This window comes from Alexandromys fortis, unplaced genomic scaffold (assembly GCF_014885135.2).
Source record: "Alexandromys fortis isolate MF-2015 unplaced genomic scaffold, M_Fortis_MF-2015_v1.1 scaffold_22, whole genome shotgun sequence".
NCBI lineage: Eukaryota > Metazoa > Chordata > Mammalia > Rodentia > Cricetidae > Alexandromys > Alexandromys fortis.
The window spans coordinates 15,689,580-15,704,751 of NW_026067900.1; the positions used below are offsets into that span (position 1 = coordinate 15,689,580).

At 32.9% G+C, this 15,172-nt stretch overlaps 1 protein-coding gene across 2 annotated transcripts in view; it reads right to left on the reverse strand.

Annotated features, from left to right (window-relative positions):
- The window catches only part of Phip (pleckstrin homology domain interacting protein), a 119,631-nt gene that overhangs the window by 11,939 nt on the left and 92,520 nt on the right, over nucleotides 1–15,172 (reverse strand). For both annotated transcript variants that reach the window (XM_050125019.1, XM_050125010.1), the window contains exons 30-39: nucleotides 13,835–13,990; nucleotides 12,985–13,105; nucleotides 10,605–10,730; nucleotides 7,334–7,403; nucleotides 7,010–7,060; nucleotides 5,393–5,542; nucleotides 2,461–2,613; nucleotides 1,605–1,768; nucleotides 859–1,118; nucleotides 114–311 (exon numbers count right to left, since the gene is read on the reverse strand). In XM_050125019.1, the coding sequence (XP_049980976.1) occupies nucleotides 114–311; nucleotides 859–1,118; nucleotides 1,605–1,768; nucleotides 2,461–2,613; nucleotides 5,393–5,542; nucleotides 7,010–7,060; nucleotides 7,334–7,403; nucleotides 10,605–10,730; nucleotides 12,985–13,105; nucleotides 13,835–13,990 (1,449 nt within the window). The remainder of the gene's footprint in view (nucleotides 1–113; nucleotides 312–858; nucleotides 1,119–1,604; nucleotides 1,769–2,460; nucleotides 2,614–5,392; nucleotides 5,543–7,009; nucleotides 7,061–7,333; nucleotides 7,404–10,604; nucleotides 10,731–12,984; nucleotides 13,106–13,834; nucleotides 13,991–15,172) is intronic.

Genomic DNA, 15,172 nt, shown 5'->3' on the forward strand with positions numbered 1-15,172 from the left:
TTTTTTTTTTTTTTTTGAGTCAGGGTACTCATTATGTTGGCTTACCCTCAGACCTGTGATCTTCCTGTCTCAGCCTCTCTAATGAACAGCCGTGTATATAAGTAACATTTTACCTTGATCAATGACAGATGATGACTTTGGAAGTGTAGATGCTTTTGAGAGTACGGAAGACTTCATTTTACGTTTGACAGGCTTTTCTTTTTCCATGTTTTCTTTTGCAGAGCTATTCCTCGTACCATGGCCAAATGTGGGTTGATCAGGGCTTGAAAGAGTACTCAAGGCTTTGGAATGTTTCACAGAATTCTCTAGCACTAAAACACAAATGTAAAAAGATCAGAAGGTAAGACTTGGCGAACTCAAAATAAGCAAAAGGTCTGGGACTGCTTCTAAACTGAACTGCTTCAATTAGCCAAGAGGACAAAAACTGAGCGATACTTAAGGCTAGGCTTCTTCACAAAGTCTTTCTTTTGTTGTGCTGGGATGTAAACAAAAGCCCCTGCACACTAAAGAAGCCCAGTAATCTACCTTATAGTAAGAAACAAATACTAGAAAATTTTAACAAATACAGTCCAACTATAGAAGCTTGCTCCTCAGTTTAATATTAAGGGCAAGTCATGGCAAACTGCTAGCAAGTCTAGGGTTTATATTTGGCCGTCTCTATCAGTTTGTTATTGTTTTGACCTACAAAAATATCCCTAAACCTCAATTTTTCTTCTCCCTTAACCGATTTTTCAGAAAGAGGAACAACAATAAAGAAAACAACAGCAGCTTCGGGTAATTACTGAAACCCATTGAAAAATCAAAGTGTTTCTTAGAGAAAAATTACACCTAGATGTAGAAATTGTGATTAAATCTTACTTGTTTTTCCTGGCATTGCAGATGTATTAGTTTTTGAAATAAAAGTTTTTGTGGCTGATGATGTAGATGGCTGCTCAGTGATAGCTGGATCTACAGTCACACGGTTGCTCCTCGTCCGAACCACAAAATTGGATTCTGGTTTACCATTTATCTGAACAGCATTATGTTTTGGCAGTACTGATCGTGTAGGTACAGAAAATGAAGAGGTAGGTATTTCAGACTTCAGCTGGGGTTTTAAGATCCTTTTTTTCCTTTCAGGGCTGTAATAGGATCAGATTACACTGTTAAGTCTTTTTTTTTTTTTTTAAATATAAGCTAGTTTATTTCTAAGGAGGACACTGTTAAGTCTTAACAGTTACACACTTAACAATTCTCCACATATATGTTAAGAATTTTATAATATTGTTCAATTCAATATTTGTAATATCATGAAATATGTTAAAATATGAGATTTATAGTGGATTTCATATGGTTGTGAACCTTTGAAAAGTGAATATTTAGTGAAGGATCATCATAAATGCTAGTTATATGGCAGAAAGCATGATGCCATAACTATCCTAAAAATGCTGTTTTACTGTATAGATATAGCAGTTTGAATTTAAGCACTTACACCAGTAAAGCTTTAGTTTAAAAGATTAAAATTCCTCCACCATAGGAACTTGCGTGTCAAATTTATCCTTCTGCAATATAGGGAATAGTAAAGGAAGCATTACAAACCACCAAGTTCTGCCAAAGACACTAAATACCTTGATGCAGCACTGCTGGAGAGGGAGCTGCTTCTATTTCGTTTCTTCCTCCTTTTGGGTATGGTATTTCTTTTATGAAAACGAAGAGCAGATTTATAATCTGACAAAACTGAACTAATGTGTTCTTCAAAGAAAGCAGACAGGCGTAAACTCATGCTGTAAATCTATAGAGAGAAAAAAACATCCATAAAACTGGTTTAACATTATTCAAAAGGAAATGTCTATTTAGTAAAGACTATAAATATTTTTCTGGTAAAATTTTCTAGAATTTAAATACTGGTGTTTGTATTTCTTTTCAGTCTCTTCTGATACAAAGTAAACTAAAATATTTTTTACAACTAAATTATTTTGAATTTAGACATTTGAGATTTAACAGAAAAGACTCTCAAGTTAGAAGAACAGCAGAATTCCTCTTTGTGAACTTTATCATACATAAACTATCCCAAAAGATTGGAAACTCATTCCCTTACTACCTAAGACTATCATCAATATGATCTCTTCACTCTTGTACTGCCTATTTTGTGAAGCTGAGTTTTGATCAAAGGTAAGTGGCAGCCTCAACTTTTACAACTCATTATCAATTGTTTCTACTCATTAATATGGAATTTGGTAAAAAAGTTAAGCCCAGAAGGCTCTATTTAACAAGAAAATCACTGTCTTTAAAAGTAACTATTCCTGAAGTGATAGCAATGCTTAAATAACATCTGTCTGCATCACAAAAAAACAAAGCAAAGCAGAAAGCAGGTCATCATAAAAGTAAAAACATAATAGCCAGTTAATTTTATACAAAGTTTTAAGTAAACATATTCAGAGATTTGACATCATTTGAACAAAATAAAATAATCTGATGATATACCCTTGATCTTTTGCTTGGTGTATATGCTTTAGAATTACTAAAAATGAGCCTGACATCTTTACATAACTCCATTGGTGACTCATAATTCCCAGCCTCTAAAGTTTCTCTGACAGTAGCAAAGTCCATTGGCGTATCAATGATGTCTCTGTAGTCCTAAGAAAGAAAGAAAATAGCATTAGTATTACTACCAAAGTATCCTTTTCCAGCACAGGAATTCATAGGATTTCTAGAAGTTAAGTCACAAAACTATTAATAATCATTTGTTAAACCAACAACAATAAAACCTTAAAAACTTCAGTTCACTTATAAATCTAATAAATGTTCACTGAAGCACTATAAAAGTATAAAAATGATACAATATATAAATATAAGAATTATACAGTCAAAGTGGGGATAGATAGATGGCTCAGTAGATAAGAACACTTGCTGTTCTTGCAGAGCACCAGGGCTCAGTTTCCAGCACCCACAAGGTGGCTCATGATCATCCTTTCAGTTCAGGGAATTCAATGCTCTCTTCTGAATTCTGCAAGCATCAGGCATACACATGGCATACATACAAACATGAAAGCAAAATACTAATATGTAAAAAAAAAAAAAAATCTGTAACTCCCCAAAACATCCCATCAATATAGAGGCTTTGAAGGTAGAGCAACTTCTAAGTTTCAGAATTTACCAAATTATGTATTTTTAAATAAACAATAATAAATATAAATAGATATCAAAAAGCCGCACTCTAGATATAAAATAAGGCAATAAGATGGGACAAAACAAGAGATAAAAGAGGAGCTAATGATCACTGCAGCGTACAACTAGTAATGTCGTACTACAGAGTATACTGAACCTTTTTAACAGCACTAATTTCAGCTTTTGATTATTTCATCCCCACTTCCGTTTGCATTTACTCTTCCTTTCCTATACTGAGAAGTGAACATACATTATTGATTTCAAGAGTTCTGATATACTGCAATACACCCTTAGTTTTAAAATTTAGTATTTTAAAATTCCCTACACTACTGCAAATTCTGATATTCAATTTGTGCTCATTTTCATTGAGGTAATTTTTTAATTACTACAGACTTGTCAATTACTAAGCACAAACGTACTACTGGTCCTGATATAGTAGTTATGTATAGTAATTCAGAACTGGGAGGCAGAGACAAAAGGACTATGAGTTCCAGGCCAATTTGATCATATTCCTTGGAAATTTTCCTGTTCATGATTTTTACTCTAATTCCATTATGGATAGAGACACACTTTCTTAATAAGTTCAATGAATATTAGTTTTTACTGTTTTTTCTTCCCACTTACTGATTTGTCTTCTACTGCCCCCCCCCAACCTTTCCATATTTTATTCAAGGAGGTTTTATAATTTCATTTTGTATACCACCAAAATATAAATTTAGATTCTAAGCCCATACATAGTCTATGCATAAAGGAAATATCTCTCTCATACCAGAGACAAAATGACCTTGGTTATGGAAGGAATTATTCTAGATTGTTAATCAGAGTACAAAATCCTCCTCAGTTGGTTTAGAGTGAGTTTTCAATTCTTTCTTAACCACATCCCAAGGAATCATTTGTTTTTGCATAGGGTTAATATTTTTATCTCTAGATAAAAAGATTAAGACTCAAAACAAAAACAACTAATAGCAACAAGTAAATTGTAAATCATGTTTTGAAACTACAGCAAATTTGCAGGAAATAAAGCTAGGCTTTTGAAAATCAGAGAACTGTATATAACACAAACTGAATGCTGGAATCCTGGGAAGTTGAGTTTCTCATTAACCCAATTTATTCCACTGTTACAATTAAACATTCCTTTTGCACATTTAAAGTGTCTGTTTTTGGCTTTCAAAACTAAAAAAAAAAAAAAATAAATAAAAGATATTGTCTATATTCACCATTTCAAATTAATGTCCCTATATAAAAAGGAAATAATGAAGCTAAATGAAACCATATCTAGGCTGTGACACCAAATAAAACTGTAAAATCCCAGATTACTAACTAGAAGAATCAAAAAATATATATCATTTCAACTCAGACTGAAATTTCTGTCTCTGCAATTATGAACAGCTGGATCATATAATCCAAACAGTTTTAGCCACAACTTCTCTAAAGTTCACACACTGGCATTATTATCAAGTGATATTTGTATGCAGTGTTTCATCATTACAAAACTATTTTGTATTTTCATTTCATCAACATCACTTCATTAGAAAAATGGGTATTATTTTTCTTCTTTTTTTGATAATCATTGTTAAATTCTTAGAATAAGTATGTAGAAGCAAAGATTTGTGCTGGAAAAGTTTTTTTTTTTTTTTTGTCAAAATGACAAAAGGTAGAATTATATGGGAAGAGAAAAGTCAGTTAAGGAATCACTTCCATCAAACTGCTGTTTAGTTAAGTCTAGAGAGAACATTTTCTTGATAAATGAATGATAGGGAATGGCTCAGTCATCTTGGTGCTAATTCTGTGCAGACAATCTTGGGTTGTGTAAGAAAGGTAGCCGAACAAGGTAGTAAGCAGTATTCCTCCACAGCTTTTGCTTCAGTTCCTGCCCTGACTTTCCCTAAATGATATAAATCAAATAATCTCTAAATCAAATAATCCCTTCCCTCCCCAAGTTGTTTTTGCTCACAGTGTTCATTAAAGTGGCAAAAAAAAAGCAAACTAGCAGAGTTAGTAAAAATTATATTCACATGGGAAAACTAAGTTATTTTTACTCTAAGTTAAAAGAATAGCTAGATGCATAAACCAGTTCTTTAGAGGCATATTTTAAGTCTCTTTCATTTTACCACACTTCCCAATTTAAGAGTTCTTTGTAACTGAATAGGTAATGAGAACATGTATGAACTCATCAGGAAACGAGGTAGAGCAATAAAAATTAGTTGAATGACAGACAGCAGTATAAAAGTCATTTTAGAATTCTTACCGGATATTCAAGAAGATCTACTGGCTGTCTAAAAGGCTCTGAATCTTCACATTGAAATATGAGATTTAACAATTCTTGACATTGTTTCTTCCATGCTTGAATATCGTAAGACTGAGCTCTGTTGCGTAACCTTCTTCTAGGTTGATGATCCTAAAATAAAAACACAGAAATACATTATTAATAGTTATTCATTTATTTTTTGGAGTGTGTGTGAACATGTGAGGTCTATGTGACACATCTGGTGCCTTTCTTCAGGAGCCATCAACTTTGTTTACATTCTTTAAGTACTTATTCTACATTTTTAAAAATAGTCTTTCTCTATGCAGCCCTGGCCCTCTCAAACTCATACAGATCTGCCTGCCTCTGTTTCTCTAGTGCTGAGATTAAAGGTGTGTGTCACCATGCCCAACGATTGAGTTCATTTTTAATTGCGAGCACTCACGTGTACATGCCTGCAAAGGCTATATGCATTAGACACACCCTCACCCCTGGGGCAAGCGTGGTTGCTAACTGCACAACACGGGGCTGGAAACCAACCTGTATCCTCTTTCAACCACTGAAAACCTAGTTTATTCAGATTCTTACAGGGGCATTGGGCTCACTGACTAGTCAGCCCCAGGGAACCTTTTGTTTTCACCCCCTCCACTTAACACTGGAATTGAGCTACACACATCTGGTTTTTCTTTTTTTTTTTAAATATTTATTTATTTGTTATGTATACAATATTCTATCTGTGTGTATGCCTACAGGCCAGAAGAGGGCACCAGACCTTATTACAGATGGTTGTGAGCCACCATGTGGTTGCTGGGAATTGAACTCAGGACCTTTGGAAGAGCAGGCAATACTCTTAATCACTGAGCCATCTCTCCAGCCCCACACATCTGGTTTTTCATGTGGGTGTTTAAGATTAAACTCAAGTCCTGATGTCTACAGAACATTTATCCAACTTACTAAGATACCACAGTAGCTCCAATTTGTATTTATATGTACAATCTTAGATAATTAGGTACAGACTGAGCACCCCTGATTTGAAAAGCTTGGCATGAGAAGTGTTTATATTTGGAACATTTTGTTTTGCAGTATTTGCTGGCTGACAAATACTAATCAAAAATCTGAAAACCAAAATAAAAACCTTTTTAAGTGTCAGTGCTCAAACCAATAAAGTTTTTGAACATTCTGAATATCAGATTTTTAGATTAGGGGTATTCAATTCATATTAAAACATTAATTCAAATAAAATACTAGTATCTCAGAAAAATATTTATTTTATAATTCAAAGTTTTTTAACACGTAATTAATTAAATTAATTTTAATGTTAAATTTTTTAACATTAAATTACTAAGAATAAAAGAATAAGCTTTTAATATACATTAACGCAACAAAAACACTTTTTTAATTTACTTATTATGTATACAAATTCCTTCCATGTATGCTTGCATGCCAGAAGAGGGCACCAGATCTCATTATAGATGGCTGTGAGCCACCATGTGGTTGCTGGAAATTGAACTCAGGACCTTTGAAAGAGCAGTCAGTGCTCTTAACCTCTGAGCCATTTCTCCACTCCCACAAAAACACTTTTGTAAAAACAAATGTTATCAAAAACCAAAATGTTGTTACCTTCCTTTTTCGGGTAGAAGTTCCAGGTACATCAGCATCTTTCTCTTCTTCCTTTGAGGTAATAAAACATTCAAATCATGAATCATCCTATATCTCATCGTTTGGTAGTTATTCCTTTTATATCTTAGAAAATTCATAACATTTATCTTATGATACATCACTGAGTCAGTGAAATCTCTCCCCTTTAAAAATTTGTTTTCAATCTCAAGTAAATTTTAAATATGATAGCAACAGTAAACAATATAATGCTGGGCATAACCAATTTTCTAACTTTAACCTGAAAACTCCTACATTACATCTTTAGTATACTATAATGTTACATACCTCAGAGTCAGACAAAACTTTCTTCTTCATTGAGTTGTAAAGTGGAATTATGTTATAACAAGTTTGATCCCTAAATAACAAAATAAAATGTTGATGTTGTAATTTTTAAGAATTTGTATAAAAACTAGATTTTATACAAAAACTTTAAGCCAAACAACTTTTCCATTTGTTGACTACAACTCCCCTTCCACCTGTGGGCTCCTGAAACTATATTCAGATTGTCAGGGTGGGCTGCAAGATCCTCATCTGCTAAGGCATCTCACTGGCCTCAACAACTCAGTCCTAATAACTTTTATCATCTCATATAATTCTACTGCTTACTCCCAAAATGACTTTCCTCTGACCCAACTTTTGACTTAATCAGCACCTGCATTATTTGTGACCTTATCATTCTTTTACTATGCTCTTTATTTTCCCTTATCCTTGCTATGAATTAGATCATTATCCTTACAGCAACTTTTAGCTATCTTATAAAACTCTATGAAAAACAAAGTATGATTATTTTATTACCAAATACTTACTACATCATTTTCAATATATCTATCTTAAAAATGTGCTAAGCAGTCAACTAAAAAGTATAATAATCAAAATTTCAAAGCCTATCTTAAAAGGTATTAGCTACAAATTTTATTTGTATCTAAAAAAGTCAATTATTTAGTTTTAGAGACATGTAATATAAATTATTTAAATCTATATTTACGTGCACTTCATAATGGCATGACTTTTACTTTGTTGATGGTACTGGGGACTAAACTTAGGGTCTATCAAAAGCTACTATAGTGCTTTAATCACTAAGCTAAATCTCCAGCCACCAAATACTAATTATTTGAATGCAATGTGTTTTCACAGACAAATCAGAATTTCTTTTGTCCTCTCCTTCATTTAAAAATAAATTGATTTAGACAGAGTCGACAGGGGAGTCGGTCAGGAAGTCGGCAAGATGGTAGAAGGCGAAATGGGAACAGAAATCGCTCAAGAAGTGGGGGCCATAAACGGAGTTTTGACTAAGTATTTGATAGTTAATCTTCCAGTGTGAGCTTGCCTATTTCTGTCTAATCATGTATATTATTCACCAAAACTTAGGTCATCATAGTTGAGGTATTTGTCTGTAATTTGCAAAGAAGTTGGTCGTATTTTTTTAAAAAGTATTTCACAAGAATGGTTGTAAACAAATCTACTTATCCAGCTATACCTTTGAATTAAAAAAAAAAAAACCCTTTAAAAATGAATTGATTATATAATTCTACAGACTGTTTCAAAGAAATGTCATAGAAAAGAGTTCCCTAGGTAATGAGTACATGTTACCAACTTCACTCAAGAAAAGCAAAAGCACAGTAAGTATTAAAAGCCCCCCCAAACCACATAGAGAACAGAGAAATATCACAGGACACTGTAGAAACAGGGTCTCATGGTATAGTATCATCACAATATAACTAAATCAAATTACTTTATAATTACTTACTCAGTAATTTTGTTATTAACCTTGTATAGGAACTACCTGTAACTCAGCAAAAAAACACTGATTTCAAAGAAAATGGATAAATCCTAAGGTTATGTTAAGAAGTTTTGCTTAAAACAGTGGTTCTCAGCCTTCCTAATGCTGTGACTCTTTAACACAGTTCCTCATGCTGTTGTGACCCCAACCACAAAATTAATTTATTGCTACTTTATAACTGTAATTTTGCGGCTGTTATGAACTGTAATGCAGATATCTAATATGTAGTATATTGATCCCCAAAGGGGTCATGACCTACAGGTTCAGAACCACTGGTTTAAAAGTATTTTCTCTAAAATATAAAAATAAAAGCTGGAAAAAATACAGTATTACCCCATTTTAAACAGAAAAACAAAATTTTCCAACAAAATAGTAACATTAATATGCAACTGGAACAGTCTTTTACAACAAAATTTTATTTAAGACTCTGGCTTCAATTTCTATGGCTCAATCCACTCTAAGGACACATAACAGGTGAGTAAGGGAGGAAGTGTTTCTGCTTTAAATGGTAGTTACTACCCTTAGTAATGTACAGAATACAAAAATGTGGAATAACTTTTTTTTCTTTTCCTTTTTTTTTCTTTCTTTGGAGATGTCACCGCTTTAATCCTAACCTTTGAAAGCAAAGGCAGACAGATCTGAGTTTAAGGCTAGAAAGTGAAAGCAAGATCCAGGACAGTAAGAAAGAAGGAATAATATCTTAATGATGGCTAGGCCATTCCTAACCCTGCCTCAGCTTCCTCAATAGCTGTGATGACTTCAAAACCGGAAAATCAAATTTAGTAGCTTGCTGAATTGACTAATATTCTGTTAATAAAACTTGACAGAGTAAATATGTATGATGTTAAAATATAAAGTTCTCAAATAAAATGCAGGCATTCATTTAAATGTGCAATTTGGCTGAGACAAATTTCCTCAATTAGAAATGTCAGATAATAATCTCTATCACCTCTAAGATTATACATGGTTTAGAAGAAGCAATGAAAGATAAAAAATAATCCATTCATTAAATATTTACTATTATTATTAATAGCAAAAGGTTGGAGAGACAGTTCAGTAATTAAGAGCATTTGCTGATCTTGTAGAAAACCCTGGTTTGGCTCTCAACAATTACATGGCAACTAAAAACCATTTGTCACTCCAGTTTTAGAAGATCTGACACCTTCTTCTGGCTTCTGTAAACACTGCATGCATGTGGTACATCCACATGCATAAAGGTAAAGAAATCCATGAACACATAAGCAATATAATTAAGATTTTTTTTAAATATTTATTTATTTTGTATACAATATTCTGCCTGTATGACTGAAGGCCAGAAGAGGGCGCCAGACCTCTTTACAGATGGTTGTGAGCCACCATGTGGTTGCTGGGAATTGAACTCAGGACCTTTGGAAGAGCAGGCAATGCTCTTAACCACTGAGCCATCTCTCCAGCCCATAATTAAGATTTTTATGACTAAATGTTTGGAGGTGATTTTACATTTTTCTTTCTTTTTCTGAGATAGGACCTTACTGCACAGAGCTAGCTGGCCTAGAACGGTATAAATACACTATGCTGACCTCAAACTCATATAGGTTTACTCTTTCTGCCTCTTTGGTACTAGGATGAAAGGCATGTTTCTTATTTTAAAAAAATTAACTATGCTTATGTGACAATATCACCTATGTATAAGATGATTGCAGTTTACATTTTAGCACTTTATACTTTAAATTATTTCACATTTCAAAATCACATCATTAATAATTACAACTATTATACTGAAAGTGTATAACTTACTTTATAAAATGCAGAAGAAGATCAGTAACAAACTTAGCAGATTTCACAATTGGGCTTCCTGGCTCATTAAACGTTCGGGTATTATGTTCTATATATCGAACTTCCCACATAAGGGATGAGATGCGCCTTAAAAAGACAAATACAGAAATCTTAATCTCGTATGTATAAATATGTACACATATTAAAATTATGACATTAGACTTTTTAGTTTCACTCTAAAACATATTGCTCACATCTTAAAAACCTATCTCTAAAATAGTATTTATAATAAGAATCAAACTCATTCATTAAGAGAGAAAAATTTATTGTATAGAAAATGTCTGGAATAAGACATACCAAACTATTAACAACGTTGCTTTTTAGAAGTGGTGGCTTCTACAGGAATAGTGGCAGAAGAGGAGTAAGTTTATAGATTTTAGTTTTACTCATTTCTGAAATGTATGGTATCACTTCCTCCCCTCTTTTCCATACAGAAAGAAAACCATCTTAATTATACTAACGGTAATTAACTAAAAATATAATCAATAGATTGCTTGTAAAACATAAAAAGATGATGAGAATCTGCAAGAAATTTAACTAAGGATTATTTCTGAATATTTGGCAAAGCTAAAAAAATTCTGGGGCTTGATAATTTTATTTCTGAAAGTAAAGGAAAATCTGAAGACACTTTCTGAGAATACAATGCAATTGCTTAACAGTTAATCTTACTGATTTGTGAACAGATGCAATTACATAGAATTAAAAACATGCAATTGTAGCTATAGAAACATAGATAAGAACTTCTGTGCATTCAAAAACATAAAATAATATATTAAATTACTTGTAGACAAAACTTATAGTAATTTAACCAAGAAATGAATAGCATCAGAAGAAAAACAAACTGTAAAAAGACACAAAACAATATAAAAACCTTTAAAACAGTGTAATATCATTTGATAACATTATATTAAATAAGTATATAACTCAGCTTTTTAAATGTTTTAGGTTGGAAAACAAGTTAATTCTATTTACACATGCATAAGTTCCTTTTTATTGTAAACTGGTTATAAAGAAGCCTATTTAAGACATAACTGCATCTTGAAAATAAGTTACAATTTAGAAATCAGCATGTTTTAGCAGTGTGTCTATGAGAATATTAACAATAGTTGGAAATGCTAACTACTTTTGCAAGCTGTAATTCAACAACTAGTGAATCTCTCTCACATCCTCCCATGTTTTGCTTTATCCTGTAGCACTCTATATAAATTCTCCTAAGTCTTAGCAATTCCAGGTCTAGGAACACAGTTAATATTTTCCATTTGTTCTTCTGAACTTCAGCACCTGACACTGGAAGCCTTGAAGATAGGGTGGCAAACAACGTATCAATGGGATTTGTTCATCTGTCTATGAAAAATTACCAATAATAAGACAAAAACAAGTGAATCTAATACTAATAAGAATATCTTTCAACCCAAGTTGAATTCTATTTTACTTTGTTCAATTGGTTCTCATCATCAGAAGATAACACTGCTACTGAGAAAGCCTATGCTACTCAGTAAAGAAGAAGCAGTGTTTTCAGTGCTATATCCAAGGATATAGCTTACAGCAGTAAGAGAACCAAAAGTCTCTTTTCTTACAGAAAAACATTAGTCTAGGGTATGAATTAAAACTTACTTAACATAGAAAAAGAGTAAAGCACTGATCATATACAACTCATCATAAAAAGAATTTTTAATACAATTATTCTGTACATTAAAGTGTTGGTCTATTAAGCAACAGACACTAAGAAAAGAAAAAGATAAAAAATACAATTTCACTCCAAACTATAGATTTAAACATATTTCTTCTGCAAGTACTGTAGGCAGCCTTTAATCCCAGCATTTGGGAGGCAGAGGAAGGTAACTTTAAGGCCAGTAGGGTCTACATGGCAAGTTCCAGGAAATCAAACGCTACATAGTTAGACTGTCTCAAGAAAACTAAAGAACTCACCAGCAACCAAAGCAAAGTAACCACAATAGCTTAAGCAAAAACTGTAAAAAATTTTGTGAATCCTTTTTAATTGTATTTTCACAGGCATTCAAAAGCGCAATAAACACACAAGGATTTATAGGAAATCTACTCAATATTCTAGTATATTACTAGGAGAAATGAAATCTTTGGCTTGACTTCTAAAAAGCCTATGAGAGAATTAAGTATGCATTCAAACTCCCATAGATGAGCAGCATCAACATTGTAGGAAACTCTCAAGAAATGCGGAGAGTACAAGGACCTACTCAGAAGTTGATGATTTGTATTTCTTAGTTTCACTTGTTTACTATGGGATTAATTTCAATCTGTATATACACAAAACTGAGAGGGTTTTAGAGTTCTTTTGTTATCAGCAACATCAAATGACTCTAACCTGTAAAACCTGTTTTCCAGTCTTTGTTTAATTGTACTTAGATCCGTTGGATATGCCACCACAGTGCAATACATGGGATAAGCTTGCAGATCCACGGGGGCCACAAATGCTGAAGCAATATCTAAAATAAATAAGGTTATAAATCTATTTTTTGCATTTTAAAATTCACCGATACATTAGGATGAAGAAAAATAAATACGTCAACTTATCAGCACAAAGATCACTTTAAAAAAAACTACTTTAAATCTAAAATATTGATGGTATTTAAAGATGACTTTTATAAGAATTCCATTTTATTACTTTAGGGCTGTATACAGCTCCGTGGTCCAGCATTCGCCTACTATGTGCAAGGCCCTCAGACGGATCCTCAGCAACATAGGGAGAGGAAAAAATACAAAAAATTTCTAGATTTGGATATATAACAACATGTCCAAAGTCTTCAGTTCTTACTTTTAATTTCTCCCTATGTCCTATGAAGTTGATTCTGAACTTCTAGTATAGGTTGTTAAAATTACAACGATCTCCTTCAAAGCCCAGAATTCAAAAGCAAGTTTTATGTCACTGTTTACTTTCATTTTCACAAACAAGGAAAATCAGTCCACATTCCATGTTTTGTCCCTTTGCAAAGACTTGTCAAGCCAGGAGAAAATGAGCATTCCTAACCAAATAACTAAACCCAACTTTTGATTACATTCCTTCTCCAGTTCATATCGTGTCAGCTGAGTGTATATAAAGGCTTTATGAACTGGTTTGTGGAAAACCTGTGGCATTTATGGCAGACTCATAAAATTCAGTCACAAACAATTCATGGATCTTGGATCTACTACACTGATGCACTGTTATTATTTACCTAAGGTCATCAATTGATTTATTCCTCCAACAATTCTTTCACATTCTTCATCCCTGGGATTGGCTCCCCATTCTCCGTCAAGAGGCTTATAGATTAGTGACCTACATTCAACATCAGTTAAAGGAACACTGGTACCCAATTCTTCTGGAAATACAGCTGAAATGCAGATAGAAAAGCATGTCAATGAACATCTTTAGTATGTATTGGTGAGTTTTCCTTTAGAAATAATTGATGTCATAAAAAAATCACTATTTTTATAATGGAAGAATTTTTAAATGCAAATGTATTCTTTAAAAAAAAAAAAGATGCCACATTTAAAACTAAATGACTTCGCCCAAGTGCTGAGATGAACCTAGCACACAGGATACACCATAAAATACCTGATTAGCAGCACGCCTATACAGCACAAAGCAGTTTGGAGAGAAAAAACTATGCCCATATTCCCAAATATTGTTTATAAATGTTCTTTTATATTTAAAGGGGGATATAATATAAATATGAATAATTTGCATTGTTATGTATCTTGGTTTATTGACACAAATAAAATTTAAGGTCAATCTTGTTATATGTATATATATTTCTGCTCTTAAGGTATTATGATTGTGTAGTTCATTTAAAAATGTAATGTATAATTAATATAGGTTAATAGATAATCATCTATAATAGTCAAGTTTGTAGTCATGTTAATTAGATTTTCTAGATGTGCATAAATATATTTCAGATGGATAGGCATTCTTCATATCTTCCAAAGACTACAGAATACAGCATTTGAAATGTTTTAATAACTTAGGACTTTTCATGACAATGAGACACCAAGCTACTTCTTGAGGAAGATGGGCATCGAAGAGGCTCCTTATGGAGTTGGTTAGCCATTTGGGCAAGAAACTGCTCTTGCCTAGACTGTTGCATAAACTGGACAAGAAGAACCCACAAAGAGATGACTGCTAAACTTGCCAAAAGGTGAGACGATCTTTCAGGATTCCTGATTCATAAAAGAGTCTGCGAGACATTCTGCAGGATACAGAAGAAAGTGACTGAACTGTCTTTAAAATTTCCAGCTTCATGGAAAAGTCTGATGGATACTATGGGCCTGTAGGCTGAAGATGGATGCCTCAATGGTACAGAAGAACTTTGGGTGACTGTACAGGCAGAGAGATGTCTCTGTCAATTCTAGAGTTTTAGAAGTTGCTTACAATGAACTTCCTGTTTACTCAGGTAATATTATGCCCTTCTGAAGTCTTTCATGGAGTTGAAGGATAGTTATTATTATAGTTTTCCTCAGTTATGATAAAAGATAAAATAGATATAAATATTTTAACTGTAGTTTTTGCTTGATAC